General features: G+C 32.3%; 1 protein-coding gene across 1 annotated transcript in view; it reads right to left on the reverse strand.

The window, feature by feature from the left end:
• Nucleotides 1–18,913, reverse strand: part of LOC118183124 (uncharacterized) — a 356,054-nt gene that overhangs the window by 207,342 nt on the left and 129,799 nt on the right. The window contains exon 4 of the mRNA XM_085817140.1: nt 16,747–16,845. Coding sequence (XP_085673266.1) covers nt 16,747–16,845 — 99 coding nt within the window. The remainder of the gene's footprint in view (nt 1–16,746; nt 16,846–18,913) is intronic.

Consider the following 18,913-nt stretch of genomic DNA (forward strand, 5'->3'; position numbering starts at 1 on the left):
TTACAACAGGGAAGGCTTTTAGTAGGGCAGTCTTGAAATTTTCGTAGGTATAGGTGGGACTTCCTGCTTGACCCAAGAGACTTCTGCCGATACATTTGAACCAGTTAAGCGCTTGGCCCCTCAAAGCGCTGGTAGCTAAGGTAACTTTTTGAAACTCGTGCACGGGGTAGAGCATGAAGTGGTCATCCAATTTTTCCAAAAAACTGGTTACCTGTGAGTGTCCATTAAACGTTGCTTCTGGTTTCATCGAAGCGCGCATGGTCTGGACAATATACCCAAATCCTTCCAGGGCGGCAGCTGGCATTTCTGGATTCTGAGCTGTTTCTGCAGGCAGCACAGGTTCTTCTTGAAACTCGGCCATGGTTATTCTTCGTCGGGCGCCACTATCAGGTTCAATGTTTCTTCTTACCTTCTTCGGAAACATACAATGACCTGACTAGAACAGAGAGCTTACTAAAGCTATGTTCACTAATTGTAGTAAGTAGACAGGATACAGACGAAGGGTATACAAAACCCTTTATTTTTTTCTTTATATACAATGACTTCCGTACTTCGGAATACAATGACCCTCCACTCGGGGTCTAACTTAAAAGATATCAAAATAAAACTAAACTCTAATTTAACTTTAGAATAAGATTGGCCTTATAATAACAGGAAGCGTATGTAGCACAGAGACTGTGAACACTACAATACGTTTAATTTATCAAGAGGATTAAAACCTCTGGCCTGGAAGGCAAAGTAGCAACTGCGTAACTTCTAAGGTAAGCGGCCTGCTTCGAACTCACGGCTTCCTCTCTTCTGCTTGGCAAAAAGGCCACACTTAAATACTTGGCGTTCGCCAGACAACTTTGCATAAACTCCTTCACGCTTATAATTCTGGCCGGAAGTAGAAAATAAGAAGTGATAGTAAAGATTTAAAATAAAATAAACGTTAGTAAAACTTAAGATCCTTACAGGAATACCTTCATGGAATAACTTTCTAAGGAACATTTATCAGTACTTGTGTTATACATGACGAAATCCGTAAAACTTTTATTCATTTAGACTATTTAACCGCCAGGAATAATACTCGTGGCGAAATTATCTCGTAGCTTTATATATACAATTATTGTTCCATATGCTACTCTCTGCATAGAACAATACGATATGGGATATTAGCTTGTCCGATTAGCATGTCCGATATGTGAGGCACTGTGTCAGAACGTCCGTAAAGTTAACTTAAATATTATCCTATTTTAAATTATGGCTAATAAGCTTGAAAATGCATTTAGTTTCGCAGAAAAATAGATTAGAATCATAAATATCATATATACGGATTTGATGAAAAACATGGTCTTAATACTTGCAGTATACAATAGTATATTGCATTAAATTGACAGCTTTTCCAAGTGAATGATATTGTTGGGTGCATACGGGTTCGTAATGGATTGAATATACAAGTCGATAAAAAGTTAATAAAATTTATTCCTATCCCAAGAAGTAAACCAAAATGCTGAAATTTCCTCAAAGATATTTGTGCAATATCACAATACCTCACAGTAGTTATATTTTAAACTACTAAAACGTTAAATAAAACGCAATCCGAGAGAAAGCTAATTATATCTCGCCGCGAATTCGCTGCAATCAATAACAAGAAGTAAGTAAATAACTTTGTAAGCAACTGATTTGAGATGTTTTGCTCCGGCTTTTATAAGCTTTTTAATCATGCACAAGAACATTCTGGTAATTTTTATTTCTCGAGTTTACTGAAAACCAAAATCAATTACGAGATATCTACTTATTTAAATGCTGATTTTTGTTGTTTGACTTCTGAATTAGTATTTATTCGGCGTGTTATTGTGTCTTAATATTTATATACGTTTGGTGCGGCCGATTGCAACCAAAATACGAGGTGCACATCTACATGTTATAACAGTCCTATACACAAAATTTCAACGTTCTGAGGCTACTCGTTTTTGAGTTATGCGAGATACGTACGTACGCACGCACGTACGTACATACGTTCGTACATGCGTCTCCGCTGATGCAGGAGAGATGTAAAACAATTGATTGATTGATTAGTGCATTGTAAGTAACTTAAAATTTAAGCAGATACTAGAAAGTACCATCTCTTGGCAATACATTTCTCATTAGGTATCACATTGTTAAACAAGTTGATGTTATTAAATGCCATTGTTTAATTTTCCAATTAAAGAACTGAAATACAAATATATGCAGTGAAATACAGTACTATATATATATATTTATAATCAAATCAATAATATATATACAATCAAAGTTATGATTTGCAACCATCAAATGATATGTCTTTAATGGATATCATTTGATATCATATATATGTAAAGATTCTGTAGTCGAATACAGGCAGTTGAATTCATAATGAACAGCAAGAGTTTTAATAGCTTAGAGATGTTGAAACTCGAATCCTCAATGAATAAGAAATTGGCAGTCGAGGTAGATTTAATTTAGCAAATTTACTTCAGCAAATATGTTGCAGCCGCAAACTAGTTGGCACTTTATTTATGCTTATCCCAAAAGTTTACATTTTTGATAAATTTCTAGTAAGAATTAAGGAGCAGACAGACTTGCATTCCAGCTAGGCCAAAGCGTTGAAAGCAAGTGTGTTAAGTTGAGAGTGAAATCTTAATTCAGACTGGGTTAGATTTAATAAATGATACCGCTGTAAAATTACTGTTGGCTGTTTTAGTTCCATTTACAACATCAGAATTATGTAAGACTCATATGACATGAATTAATCTCGAAATACTGCAGTACAGAGAGATTACTATTTTTAGAACAGAGAAGGAAAATTAATTTTACGCTGCTAATTTAACCTTTTACATATTCTTAATTTTTCCTTATATATATTATTTACTAGTCTTTTTATTATTATTTTTATATTTTAATTTTTTTATATAGTTTCAGGCTTTACATGCATAATTCGTGTTGAAGAAGTTTTCTGTAGGCAAGAGTATCTATATTACTTTGGCTTTCTAAAAATTTGGTTTTCTACTCTTAATTGACTTTTAATTAATTTAATTAATTTTTAACTCTAGTCATTTACTTGCTCTTTTCTCAAAATTCCACTGTTAAAATTTTTTTTTTTTTTTTTCTTTTTCTTTTTTTTTTTTTTTTTTTTTTTTTTGTAATTTACAATATTTGATTTTGCTTTTGGTTTTGAATTTTACTTTTACCCTTGCCTATATGGATGACGAAGTACAAATTGAGTAATTGAAGAGTTAGTTTTGGGGGCAACTTCTCCTTGATAAGTCTGTCTCCTGCCTGCTCAACAATTATTCACTTATGTAATTTTTATGAATAATAAATTTAATTTTTTGGAATAATATATTTTTCCATGGTTTTAGATAAGTGCAATTAATTTACATACACTCTTAGAATTTAAATGATATTGTAAATTAGTTCGCAGCAATAATAATTATTTTTTTTTATTTCTTTGCAGTAATAATTTCTTAATTAAATTTTAAATTTGCTCTATACGAATAGAGAATATTTGTTAAATTCAAATTTTATTCATTGCAGTAATGGCAGTAAAGAGAATTCTATAAATTTAATTTAAGTTTACTATTTTCTTGTGAAACAATATATATATATATATATATATATATATATATATATACATATAACATTTGATGTTGTGAATCACGACTTTGATTATTTTTTTCTATTAATTTTATTTTCAAAATTATATTAAGGGAGTTTAAAATTTTGTAAAGGGAATTTATGCAAATATTTGTAATATAATTAAGACAACAATAACACGCCGAACAAATGCTAATTCAGAAGTCAAACAACAAAAATCTTTCTGGTCTAGTTAACGATCGTAATTCCAATCCAACTTTGCCTTCGGCCTTTAAAGAAATTATGTTTTAGTTCTGGTTTCATCAACAGATGGCGGCGCAACTTGATTATTCTTGTCTTATCTAATCATTATTTCCTATCTTGTCCATTTGCGGTTTTACAGCTGAGGATGGTGGTTCGGTAAAACTATCGAAACTAGTCCTGTGAAAATTTCGAAAATATAACGCTGATGTTTGTTGTTTCACTTCTGAATTAGTATTTTGTAATATGTTTATAGATACTGACATGCATTGAGAAGGACAGGAGCTTCTAAGCTTTTAGATATTTTTAAAATTTTATTTACTCACTTGAATTTTATTTAAAATTACTCTACATGCTTTCTCCGACATTTAATTCTGTACATTTTATCAGTACTAATTACGTAGTTCTGCTGGTTTATGTTTTTAATTACTAGTTTTTATGGAAATTTGATCTACAGTTCTATTTCTGTGTATTTTTTTATAGGGATTCTGTATATGGATACCCGTTCTATGTACGATTCTATGTATGGATACACTTCTACGATATAATTCTATTGGTTTTCTTTATGGGTTTTTGTCTACAGTTTTGTGCAGCAATTTTGCCAAGAGGTACCTTTATTGGTCTGTAGATTATTGTGTACTGGTTTTTACAGGTATTTGTCCTATGGATACCTATATACGTGCACGGGTTTTTGTCTAGTGGTTGTTATGAAAAATAGACCTACGGGATGTCCATTTTTTTATGGAGATTTGGCCTACGTTTTGATTTCTGGCTATGGGTTTTTACTGGGATTTTGTTTATGGTGCGTACAGGTTTCTATGTATTTTTACTGAGATTTGGCTTACTCGTATCCGTATACTTGTACGAGTTTCTGTTTATAGGTTTTTACAGGGATTTGGCCTACGGGTACCCGTACAGCTGTGCGGGTTTCTTTCTATGGGTTTTTACGGAGATTTGGCCTACGGCTACCGTACTAACTTACTTACTTTTTACTTTCGAAACAGCAGAATAGTAGATTTGTTGCCAATCTAGCGAAAGTAAGCTTTGCAATAACAAAGATGACGCTTTCTTTTATTGCGAGTTGAAACATGCTTAATACATTCTGGAAATTATTTGAGGAAATAAGTGTCTACTTTATAATTTTCAATACATATATTTTCAGTTTTTATGTATATTTTTCCTGTCGCGAAGTGAAAACTGAATTAATTGAACGAGAAATACTAAATCGTCTGTGAAAAACTGTTTTTTTCTTCTTTTCTTATTTGTTTAGTTTCTTTTATACATCGTTTTAGATTTATTATAGTATTTGAATAGAACATGTGGCAAGATTAGATAATTCTTAAGATGATATAAATTTTGTGCATTCTGAGTTATAAAATGAATAAAATGCAACGCTGTTAAGTGAACCTAGGGCCAGAGTGTCGCTATGGTTGTAGAGACATTAGAATTTTTTTGAGGCCGGAGAGCAAACCACGGATCTATGGATACCGGCCCAGCGTGCAAAACCACTATACCACGAAGGCACGGTAGGAAGCCGGGAGAAATACCTTATATGGTAAACAAATATAGTGAATTTTAAAGTGTGCATTTTTTCTATTGTGGTTTATGGACTATCGACGAATTAAATTTAATTCAATCCAATAAGTTTAAATGAAATGCAAGAAAAATGCGTATAATTTAATATTCCGCAGAAAGAAGTCATGTGGTGTACATATCAGATTTTTGTTTTTCACTTTAGTAATCCTATACAGATTTTCACAGTTTTGATCTTAAAAGTAGGTATTTAGCAACATTTCAGTTATCAAGATCTTCAGTTAAAAGTTTCCAATATTTTCATCATTTATGATTACCTGATACTCACCTAAATTATGATTATCTGATACCCGATAATATTTATGACGTTTCACATATATTATCAGGAATAATTGAATTAAAAGAATTTGTGCATTTAATGCTAAACTAAGTTAATACTTAAAGTTGGTAATTATTATATAACTAAATTATGAAGATTAATGAATTTAATGACAAATTTAATAAAAGGTAATTTTCAATAACCCTTTGATAAAATCGTTTAAATCGCGATGTAACCACATTTGGAATTTTTACGGGGAAAGTGTCTTTGAATTTTTAGTCTCAGCTGTCTTCTTAATGTAAAAATTGCTAATCTAATTGGGGGCTTCCATCAGATACCTCGTATTCATGATACCCTATGCAATCTAATTTACAACTGGATCAGACTTCAGCGACGCAGGTAATCATAATTTGGAAATATATTTCACGCTACTGTCATACCACCAAGACTAATTACTTCCGAATATAATGTCAAATGAATGCAATATGATATAGGTCTACGCAAGCTCTCATCAGGAATCAGTTAGCTCAATGTAGACTGAGTTTTGTGATTGTTATGAGTTATTCGACTCTTTACTTAATCAGTTCCAACAGTAGTTAACATTAACTATTACTAATAGGACGTTGTAGGGTATATAATCTAATATATTTTCTGATATCAATAATTAAATGGTATTACTAATAGAGGATTTGAGGAGACAAATATTTGGAAATAATTTCAAGACTGTAAGTCAAATTTAATAAGGAATGCATTTATTCGGGAAATGTACTCGAGTATGGTAAGTAGAAAAATAGAAGCTAATAAACCTGAGCTTTGTACTTCAGCTTTATAATATTTGATGCTTATGTATTTATTAAACAAGTAGCAGATGAGTTAATAAAACTGTGATATGTTTCATCGAAATGACCTGGCTTCGTGAACGCTTTCGTGTAAGTGTTAAATGTAAACGCAAAAGCGTTTTATTAGGAATTTCTTCATAAAAGCATGTGTTCCACATAATAATAATAATCAAATGTTTTCTGCGATAAATGCATAGATAATGAATACTTAGCAAATCTTAATATTTACTTCAAATGTAATAGTTAATAATAATTAATGAACTGGAACTGAGAACCTTGTATAGTATTATAATTTGCTGTTATTTTAAACATAAAAGGTTCAAAATTTTGAAAAACATTATTAAAGTTTAATCAAATATAAATATATTTTGTGATCTGGCGAAGAAATTTAAATTAAAACTGCAGAAAAATCCCTTGTATTTAATTCTGTTACGTTATGGGAATTTTCCATGATCTACTAAATATTCTCAGTCCAAAACCTCTAAGCGAAGTGAATTATCACTATGTCTGAAAGTAACTACAGATTCATAGAACGGTTTAAATCAGGGCTTCTTAAACTTTTTTTAGTCGCGACCCCTTTTTCTCACGACCCCAGGACCCCTTAATTTTTACGAAAATTTTGAGGGACCCCCATAAGCAGTGCGAAAATCCGACACAGGCGTGAGTGAAACTGTCAATGTTCTCACTTGTACAGTAATATACTGTTGCAGTTTTAGGTCATTAACTTTAATTTCTAATTTTAAGACATAGAACAATGTGAAAATTTCAAATAAGTAACAGACGAAATGATAACGTCACGTGTAAAGCAAATGAACGTTTATATTACAAAAAGAATGCATGGAAACGTTTTCGTTTTTTCTTTGTTTGTATTGTCTTATCTTTATCGATTTTCAAATACATTGGGTTAAAATGTTTGTTAATTGTAAAATTATTATAATACAATAGGTTAAATAAATATGAAAAATGCTAAAATTTTTGGCGACCCCTTGCTGTACGTCCCGCGACCACCATGGGGGTCGCGACCACAGTTTAAGGTACTCTGGTTTAAATAAAGGTTTTTGTTTAAACAAAAATTAGAACATCAATGCACGCTCTTGTGCTAGCAAAATCAACCATAGCTCCTAGAGAAGCAACTAAAGGAAATGCAAATTTTAGTTTAAAACATGGATTAGTTACCAAAAGCTAAATAATTTAAACCGTAATCTAAGTTGTTGAGTTCGCTCAGTAACTCTTCCGGTGTACCAAATAAAAATGTCGGCAGCGATAACGCAAAGTCGAATTATTACAGCTTATCAGAGCTGGCAGGAACTAAATGTAACATGCTCATGCAGTCCAGACACGCCCTCTGTTTCACAACCAAAAATTCAGTTTAAATACTATTAAACCTGATTCTTATTCTGGTGAGGAAACTGAAAGGAGAAATTATAGTAAAGATTGAAATTATAAATACCTAGTTAATCTAAATAACAAGCTTATAAAGTGAAGTCCTTTGAAATATAAATAGTTTACCTTTAACTGGCGTGACAAGTTTTTCGGCATAATTACTGTGAGCGGTCTCACAGACCGCTTTAAAGAAACGCATAAAAATACAAACTTTTATGCGTTTTGATAACTAATCCATGTTTAAGGAATGTTATAGATACTTTATGCATATTTATAAAATTATAATACATTTAAATCAATATATTTAAACATGAATCATTTAACTTTACGCAGTTAAATTCGTATAAAAATATGACTATTTTCTTCGTTTTAAGGAACGAAGTTTTTAAAGAACAAAGATTTTATTAAACGTGCATGAAAATATGTAATTTTATTAAGTATTACTGTCAATTAAACCATAATTCTACAACAGGGAGTTTAATTATTAATTAATAATAGATTAGTATAGTTTTGTTTACAAGGATGAATCATAAGATGATAACAGTCAAAACATACTTTTTGAGAGCACTGAAGACACACTGGTTCCTTGCATTCCAAGCATTTGCATGCTGTTTTTCTCTTCTTACAAGGTAGGCACAGACCACACGTTTTTCTTTCTTCTCATTTTTTCTTCTTGATTTGATAAATCGATTTTCTTAATTTTCTTCTGTCCAAGGATTCTTCTAATTGTTATCTTCAGTTCCCTTGGCAAAAAAGCGGAAGTTATCCCAACTTTCAGATGCGGTTTAATACGTTGATTAGCTAATAAAAGCGTAAAATTTTGTTTTTTTTCAGTTTTGTAGCATCAGGATATGACTGGAACAATATTTATGAACATAAATTCCAAGTATCTTCGGGCTCTGCTCTAGAGCCTATTTTAGCAGGATGTTTCAGAAAAGGGAGCTGAACTATTATGTTATGTTTTGGTGTGCGTACCACCCGACTTGGTTCTTTTTTGCTTTAGTTGAAGTGCTTTTTTTCCATAAAAATTATCATTTTGTTCACAGTCATTAGAAAATTTATGATATTCATCTGCAGAAACTTTTGCTTTCGCAGTGAATTCTACATTATTCTTCAGAATCAGAGAATTCTTATTGACAATATTTTTTATTCTCTGATTTCGAAGAATTCTCTGACAATTACTTTTTGAGCGAGATATGTGGGAAGTTTTCTTGTAAAACTACAAGCCATATTTATCACTTTTATGAAAAACAAGCATCCGATAAATAACATCTATTGTCCACTAAAACTGGTACGCATCTGCTGTGAGCGGTCTCCCAGACACCTTAAAAAGTAAAAAACGTGATAACTGAAACCATAATAAAGGTAGAAGTATGAAACTGGATATGTGACCTTGAGGTACGGGTTTGGAAAGGTAGGAAGAAGGAGAGGGACCATTCTCCGTTTTTAGGGGTGGAAATGACGGTTAGAAAATTCTTAGCGCTCTCTCAGACCGCTCATAGCAGTTAAAGGTTAATAGTTGAAATTTAAAGTTATCACGTACTTCAATGATATTCCCTTTCACTAGACATAAAAATGTAAACTCTTTGTGCTCGTTCTTATGACATGTATAGAAAGAAATGCTAAAGGGAGCTACAAATTCTAATATAAAGCATTGCACGAGTAGCTGGATAAAATTTCGCTTGTAGAACGTGTAACATGCTATTGATTAGGCATTTGAGGATTGTGAGAATGTCTTACGATGGGAGAATGGAAGCAAGAATGTAAACAAAGTTTACTCTTCTCGGCAAGTAAACTGAACGTGTGAGGTCTCTTTCTCTCATTTCTGCAAGGGATGTGGCGCCAATGGTGTCGAGCATTGGGAAGAACCCAAACTTGTCTCTCTACTTACCTTGAAGGGGACAAAGACAGATACTGACTCAGGTCTGTAGGCTTAGATACACTGATGATGTACCGCGAGTAACAGGCAGCATAAAAAGCAGGGATAAATAGAAGGGCTAGGTCATTCCTTTGTTCGACTCCTCGCCGACGCGAGTCTCATAGAGGGGGGGGGAACCGGGAGTAATCTGACGTATCTCTGTTGCACCTGCTCTGATTTCGCGCCTTTAAAACTGTAGTTTCATTCAGTTGCGAGACGATTTTTTGGAGATCGCATATCCCAAATTCATTTTAATCATACATATTTGTTTTCTAATAATGCAAATATTTAAAATAATTTGTCTGTATATATATATATAGTTTTAGTCAGTTTTCCTTTTAAATTCTATATTTAAAGTATCCTTTATGTAATATGGCTTCTTGTGCTGTAGCAACGTGCCGTAACACTTATAGAAATACGAAAGGAAGAGATATTGTATTTCATGCTTTCCCCAAGGACAATTTGCTTTTGACGAAAGAATGGATACATAAATGTCGAAGACAGGATTCTATTAATGTGAAAAAAGCAAGAATTTGCAGCGAACATTTTCTGTGCAGTGATTATGAAGATAACATGAGAAATCGCTTGCTTGGATTGCCGCAAAAGAAACTGTTGAAATGCAATGCTGTGCCGAAAGTAAATTTATCGTGTGCAGTAAACAAAATAACACCAAGAAATCGGAGACATTTGAAAAAACTAATGCAGAGTGCTTTTGAAAGACTACATGAATTAAGCCCAAAGAAAATTTATTTTGAGGCCGAGAACGAAATTGAAGCTGACAATAATAAATCAAATGTGAATGATTTTGAAATAAAACTCACAAGTGACAATGCCCTGTGTGACAATATCCCTGAGTGCCCTAAGTGTAAAGATAAATAAGAATGTATTGATAATTTGAAGAACAAAATAATATCCTTAGAAAATTGTAATAAAATATTGACAAATAGAGAAAAGAAAGATTTTAGAATGTTTGCTCAGCGACAAAGAAGGTGGACGACATTTAGAAAGAAATTTGTATCGGAAATTCAGAAATTAAAATCCCAAACAGCGAAATTTAAGAAAAAACAGAACAGATCGGAGAATTTGGAAAAACGTCTAAAGCATATTTTTATAAAGACGCAGATTAACGCATTGCTAGAAAAGAAGGAAAAACTCCGGTGGACTAGTGAAGATATTTCACGTTGCATTGTCATAAGAGCTCTGTCATCTAAAAGCTACGATTTTTGGAAAGAAAAAATGGGAATTCCTTTACCTAGCACTAGCACATTTATATGCTGATATTTAGGACTGCACTAAATTTTCATGTAGTCCAGGAATTCAGAGTGATGTTCTTGCTGTAATGAAGGAAAGATGCCAATATTTGAATTCTGTAGAAAAAATATGCGCTCTCAGTTTCGAGGAATTGCACATAGATTCTAAACTCTGCTATGACTCTAAACTGGACCAAAATCGGTCCTTTTCAAAAAGTGCAATTTGTTTTAATAAGAGGTCTCATTTCGCAGTGGAAACAACCAATATTTTTTGATTTTAACACTCCAATGAAGAAAGAACTTCTTGTTTCACTCATAAGACATATTCAATCATCTAGAGTAGAAGTGAAAGCAATAGTATCTGATTTAGGAGGATCTACTACTTTGTGGAAAGAGTTACAGATTTCGATTAATAGTTCTCATTTTCCAAATCCAGTATTCCAAACGAAAAAAATATGGGTTTTTGCAGATTTAGCGCACTGCCTCAAATTACTGAGTGTTGGTGTATTTAATTATGACAAAGCACACTAGGGCTATCTGCCTAAGGGGAGGGATGCCTTCGTGGAGGACTTTCTAAGGGAAACTGGCTCGTATACACGTTACACATGGGGAAAACCACGAAAACGCCCATGCAGCCAGCCCGTTCGCGGGATTCGAACCTCGGACCGAACTACCAGTGTTCAGCGACTTTACCGCTCGGCCTCTGGTGGGCTCAAATTACTGAGAAACCACTTTTTACATAAAGGATTTGTTTTAGAAGATGGAACTGTTTTAAATGTTGATATTATTAAAGAGAATTAAATTGTGTCACAAACTAAAACCAAATTATTTAATGGTCAAGGGAAACGAGAGACAAAAAGTAAGTATATATAATATGTTTTGATTTGAAATATTTCTAGATTGCATTTTAGAAGTTAATAGCGTAAAGCATATTTCAAATGAGAACTAATTCTGTTAAGATATTGTTACAGTTATTTTTATTGTATCCTCTGTTATTATTGATTCGATTTTGTGCTAGCTTAGCATTCTAGATAAAATATATATAAAGTATAATATAAGTAATTGGCATAAGAAGACCTGCCCCCTTAACCCCCACTTTTGAAAAATTAAATAATTATTTTAGGTACTGTGAATAAAGTTGTTTTGTCTAAATTAAGATAACAATCTTACATGTATTTATTTAAATGAAATATTGATGTAAGCCTAAGTTACAAAATTATTTTTTAAAAAATATATGTTATTATAATGAATCGGGAGAAAAATATCCTAATGTAAAATTTACAATTAGGCTGAAACTCAAACTTAGATTAGCAGAAATTTTGCCATATATAACCATACACGTTTAAAACTATGCCAATTTAAGGTTATTATTTTGATTAATTTTAAATAGCTGTTATTATAGTTATCTTAGCAGTAGTACAGTTCTCTTAGTTAACATGCAGATAAAGAAATGATTAGAAACAAACAGGCATTTAAAGAAAAAAGAATCCCTGCAAATAAAAAAAGGAACTTTATGCTAAGAGTAGCGCATTTTATCTATTATTTTAAAATTGAGCAAGTACTATTAAATTTTGTAATGTTCAGTGTAAAATGCATACTGCAGTAACATTGTCTCTTCCAAATTATAGCTACCTTTCACACACAGCTCATTTTAAACGCTGATTCTTCAAATTTAAAACGCTAATTTCTATGTTGTCAATTGCATCTCCGCGCTCAGTGCCATCATTGCTACGTCATCACTCCTCACTGCCTGTTTCAGGGGGAAACGCTCTATGAGCTAGCCCTTCTCTTTAGTCCTGATAAAAAGGGTGATGTATGTAAGGAAACCCACAATTTCGGTCTCGCTAACTCGGCCTGTTAAAAGCGCTAGGTTGTAGTGGCTCAGAGATCATCACGAATAGACTACCAACGGTTAGAAGAGTTCTTTTATACTGATGGGTCTCGTATTTTTTTGGAGAGTGATTCCAGACGAGGTTCAAACTGAAGGGAGCACACGCAATAAGCCTGAAAACATCAATGAAAAGCATCGTTACGAAGGTGGTTAAAACTTAGTATGTCCGGGCATCATTCTGAATGGACGCATTCACCATCACTTTTTACCACTGTAACTACAATCACTGAAATATACAGAGATAAGGTTCTTTACCCTTATTCGAAACTATTTAGAGGTGCAATCGATAATAACTTCCTCGTAATGGACAAAATCTCTTGATCATCACACTGCATTAATGATCGATTATCTCAAAGATGAAGGAATCCAGCTGAATTTTAAGTATAATAGATTATGCAAGTGATTAGTGACGCAAGTTCGTAGTCTAGTGCGACCGCACATAATTATGTGTGGGGCGCACTAGAATGTATCACTGCAGATCGCATTTAATTCTGTTTAGGAGTTTTAAGACGTTATTCATTACTTTGTATGAACTTTGGGAATATAATACCCAGCATGAAAAATCGCTGCAACGTTTGCATTCCACTCACAGCTGAACACATACCTTATTAAATCTTTCTATGCATTTCTAAAAATGTTTTAACACCAACACTTTCTTATTTACTTTATATCATATTTTCTGCCTTTTATTAAATATATGTCTATATATATCTATATATATATATTATAGTTGTTCGTTTAACGTCTTCCGCCAGTGTACAAATACTCTCTATTAAAACCGGTTTAGCAATATATGATTAAAAAAGTCTAAATCAATAACAGTAATTTAAAATTTATCGAGTGTCACTAAATTATATATACTATCATGTCAGCGCCTTTGTTATTTATTTTTAATTAAATATTAAAAGAATAAGTGTCTCTAGTTGATTATAATATCTTTTAAAAACTTTTGTAAATGTTCAGTAGCTTTAAGTTTACGTACAATTTGTGACAGCACTACATATTAGAAAAAAAGTATTTCAAATCTATTTTAACGTGAGCAACGCCAGTCAAATTTTTAGCGAGCAATCTGAACTCCGATTACTGATCTTGTTGTGCTAAGAACAATGGCATTGTCATATCCGCTAGATTATTTCTAATTGCTAATTGTCTATTTCATAATCATGAGAAGAAAATTTGGTTCTCATCTATAAGCTCTGAAAAAATAGGGCAATGGTTAAAGACCGATTATCTCATAAATACCTGTTGTTTTCCAAAATGTAATTCACACTAAACATATTTCCTCCTTTTGCGTTATATTGGGTGCTGAATTACATTTTAGTTCACACATTTCTAATCCCAGAATTACTGATGGTCACTCTCCGTTGCATTTTAATATGCTTTTACTATTACTAGTTATAATGCAAAAAATAAAGGAGGTATTGCATATCCAAACCCCCTTCAGCAATAAGACTTCTAGATCATAATGCAAATCTTTCTGTTCCTCATCCTCAAAATAATATTGAACATATAATTGATACAGAAATTTATTCAGATTTGTAAGTAGTTCAAGAAGATCTATACGTACCTGAAACAAATGAAACTATACCAATATTATTTCATTAAAGCGAGCTTAAAGATTTAGTAAGAGAGCTAAATTTGCCAAGGAAAAGTGCTGAATTTCTTAGTTCATCCCTTAAAACTAACACAAATACACTTTTCATAGTACAGACGCCGTTAAAGAGAATTGGTACCATATTTTTCGGAAGAAGTCTCACTTGTGTTCTGCAGTGATGACAATGCAATTATAAGGCATTTCTCCCGCATTCTTAACATGCCTTCGTAGTGTAATGGTCAGCACGCTCAGCACGTATTCTAGAAGTCCGAGGTTCGAGACCCGGTGAGGACATTGCTCATTTTTCATGTTTCCTGCTTCCAAATAACCTAATGTCTCTACAGTGGAGCCCAAACAAAAAGAAAAGGGTGGTGGATAATGATACTCCGCCACCAGGACTTGGTGATTGGGTCCCCCTGTCACCCATTAAAAAGAGGAAGTACATAAGGTATTTTCCCGGCTTCTGACCATGCCTTCGTGGTATAACAGTCAGCACGCTCGGCGCGTATTCGAGAGGTGCAAGGCTCGAGTCTCGGCGAGGGTATTGCACATTTTTCAGCTTCAAAAATCCTAATGTCTCTGCACAATAATGAATTTCATTGGTATTAATCACAATTCTTCTGACTGGATACTATTTATAGATTCCTTAAAAAGAAGATTGGAGGAAGGTTTGCTTCATAATGGAAATCAATATGCATTGATCCCAGTGGCACACTTAGTTCATTTGAAAGAAATATACGAAAACATCACAGTTTTATTTGACAAGGTGAATTATAACAAACATCAATGACTTTTATATGTTGACTTGTTAGTAATTAGAATGTTACTTGCACAACAATCTGGTTACACTAAATTTTCATGTTTTCGATGCGCTTGGGATTGTCTGGATAAAAAGAATCACTGGGGGGGGGGAAGATTAGCCTTCCCGAGGCTGTTTATCACCTGGCTTCTAAAAATATTCTTCACAAGCCACTGGTGAATCCAAAAGCATGTTGCTTCGCTCATTTCATATTAAATTAGGTGTTAGGAAACAGTTAAATATAGCTTGAAGTACAGCTGGGGAGGTTTGTGGCACTTAAAATTCGAAAACATATGTTAGATTCTAAATTTGAAGCAACGATGAATGATTATGAAAAAGAAGCATGGTTGAGTCTTAAACAGGTGAATGAACATTTTCAGGGAACAGGAAACATCCAGATTACAAAAGCATAGTAAAAGATATGCTACAAAAATTAAGATTGCTCGGATGCAACATGAGTATTAAATTACATTTTTTACATGCACACATAGATTACTTTCCAGAAAATATAGGGAAAGTCAGCAAAGAACGAGGTGAACGATTTCATCAGACTATGAAAGACAAGGAAATACGGTACCAAGGAGAGTGGAATAAAAACATGATGGCAGATTATTTCTGGATTTTGAAAAGAGATGTACCTAGTGAAGAAAGTACAAGTAGGCGAAAATCAACCAAAAGAAAATTCTTGCCTTGAATTAATGCCTTGAAGCTAATGTTTAGCTTTAACACATTCAGCTAATTTTAGAACATGCATTGTATAAGAGCAATATATGTAAATATATTTTTATGTTTTTTCCATTCGATTATATGCTTTATATAATATACTAAATCTAAAGGTAAAATAGAAGTATTTGTGAAAATACAGAAGCTCTTAACCTGCAAAAAATCCTGACGGGATACCGAAATTCGGATTCCATTTTTTACATCATTACTGAAAAAATATATGAAATTACTTATTAGATTTAAAACATTAAAAAATGTTTTGAAATTCAAACCAGCGTAATTATTATGGGAAAAAACTGGAATTTCAACAATAAAATTATAGGAAATTTCTATTTTTTTTTAAACACATAAAATCGATGTATTTTAGAAGAGCTCACATATGGTACATTACACACTGAGCTGACATATTTTTTTTTTCTAGGTGCAGATCTTCTGACTTACATTCTACGTAGCATTTTAATCAGTTGCATACGGGGTCTATTTTAGAAAGTGAATTATATACGAACCGCTTAGCGTTTTATTTGTAAATAGAAGATTATAGAAATCAGCAAGTTAAAGAAAAATTTCAACAAAAATTGTGTGTACGTTATTTTTATTCGCAGAAAGAGCTTATTTAAAAATATTCACACAAAGCGTAGTAGTAATATAAAATTATACCTGTTTGATGACATTTACGGCTTCTTGGATAAATTGTTATATATCCGGGTATTGATGCATAAAGATTCTCTTCGCATTTGAGACTGAAATTTGGATTCTCTGAAACGAAAGATAAATAATAAATAATGCAACACACTTTTTAATGTTTCGAAAATAATGAAAAATCGAAAATCTTATTAATTGCAGATGATTGCTTGATGGTTGCGTCATAATCAATATATGCAGCATAAAATAGTTTAAATATCATTTTTAATTATATTTAAAAAGAATATACAAAAAGTGTTACGCTTGCAATTTGTGAAGAGATAAAGTTTTTAAAAGCCAGAAGAAAACCGTTCCAAATGGTTTCGTATCAAGATTTACATCAGTAAATTAAAATATCATTTGCTACTCTAAAACCAGACCTGAAAAGAGAATGAAAGTAAGATATGAAATCGGGTGGGGGGAATGGCTTAGTCATATGTTCATTATAGAATGACTTTGATAAAAATAAGAAGCGTAGTTAAATTCTCAGCGTTAGAAAACTTTTTGCATTAAAATGAATCGGTGAACAATTTATAAAGTGTACATTGTTGCATGTACGGATATTGAAAAGAAGAGGATAAGCATTTAAATGTAAGAACAAAAAATTTCAAAGATAATAATTATTAACAAAAAACAGGGAAAATTGCGTAAATTTGCAGCAGCATTTCAAGGGTTGTTTAGAATCTTTATAAGTTTCAGGCATAAAAACTAATTTCCTTAATCATTTTCGTTCCTCCACCTGAAGAAAAAATGTTCTATCAAATCCTCAAAGTATCCTCAGTGCAAATCCATAATTTTTTGTGATTATTATTATTATCTTTAACATGTTAATAAACCATTCTAAACAGTAAACAGTTGAAATCATTGAAAAGTGCGAGGTATATTCTTATATTTTATATTGGATATTCTACAACAGTAGACCTAAAAAATGAATCCCAACTAAGAAGGTACTACTTCAAGTGTTTTGTGAACTTAGCAAAAGACCTTAATAAAAGCTTGTGTGTTTCATAAAATTTAAATACTCTTCCGCATGTTCAATGTACAGTTGCATAATAATAGAAACATCAGTTTTGTGCCTCTTCAAGAAAGGCCACAATTTTCATCTAATACTGGTCTTCTGCCTATTTCCTGAGAACATAAAAATTAAGTGAAAAAACACATACCGAAAGTTATGAAAGATCTTGAAAATTCTATTAAGGTGAAGATCGACTTGCATGATTTCCGGAAATTTTATGAACATCATAATTAAATAATAGGGCATTACTTCAGCAATGTGACAATCTTATGTTATCCCAAAACTCGTAGTTATTCATTTGTAAAGCGAAATATCTGATAAAAAAACAGTGTTTCAACCTAAAACTTTTATTAACTCAAGGAACTTCTACCTAATTTCTATCAGGATACATAAAACTATTCAAAATGCTTCCAGATACTTAAATATGCAAAAATATACTCATATTTAAGTGCAAATATATTCTTCTTGCCTCAAGGTTGGTAAAAAGCATAGTATTAATAATGGTATTAATATTGAAAATTAAAAAAGGTTTTATTAAATGAAAACTAATATAATTTTAAACTTGGTCATACGTATTATGAATAAAATTGTAGTCGCCCAATGTCATCAATAAGAAACATTATAAATAACATCAAATCAAATAATTGTTCTTTTCCAGAAAACGTTCGAATAAGATACAAATGACCTCAAAATCAAATAACCTTTCTATTTTCAAAATAGCATCTAAAAATAACTAGGCAGTTTTTCTCTTTATAAATTGGTCTCTGTGCTTTGGTTATCGAAATTCCACTAGTTAATAGTGGTAACTAACGCAGACTCAGTATGAGTTCTATCTCAGCTAAACATACTAAAAATATCGAAGGTAAGATTTATGTAATTATTCTCAAACTCAGACCTTTCTTTGAGTAACACTAAAGTGCAATCGAAAAACAAATATATTCAAGAAACCCATACTAGCGTTTGCTTTCACTTATGTTTCGCCAGCTTGAACTTAGCTGCATTATGAGACAGAGAACAATTTCAAATCTTACAAAAAGCTAATTATATTTATTATTAGAATCCCTTATTAGGCTCAAAATACAGTCCTGCGAGATGATTTTACAGTTGACCCGGTTTAGAAAATTCTCA

Source organism: Stegodyphus dumicola, chromosome 1, assembly GCF_044657685.1.
Source record: "Stegodyphus dumicola isolate Sdum_Otavi_A_Nest chromosome 1, ASM4465768v1".
Classification (NCBI taxonomy): Eukaryota; Metazoa; Arthropoda; class Arachnida; order Araneae; family Eresidae; genus Stegodyphus; species Stegodyphus dumicola.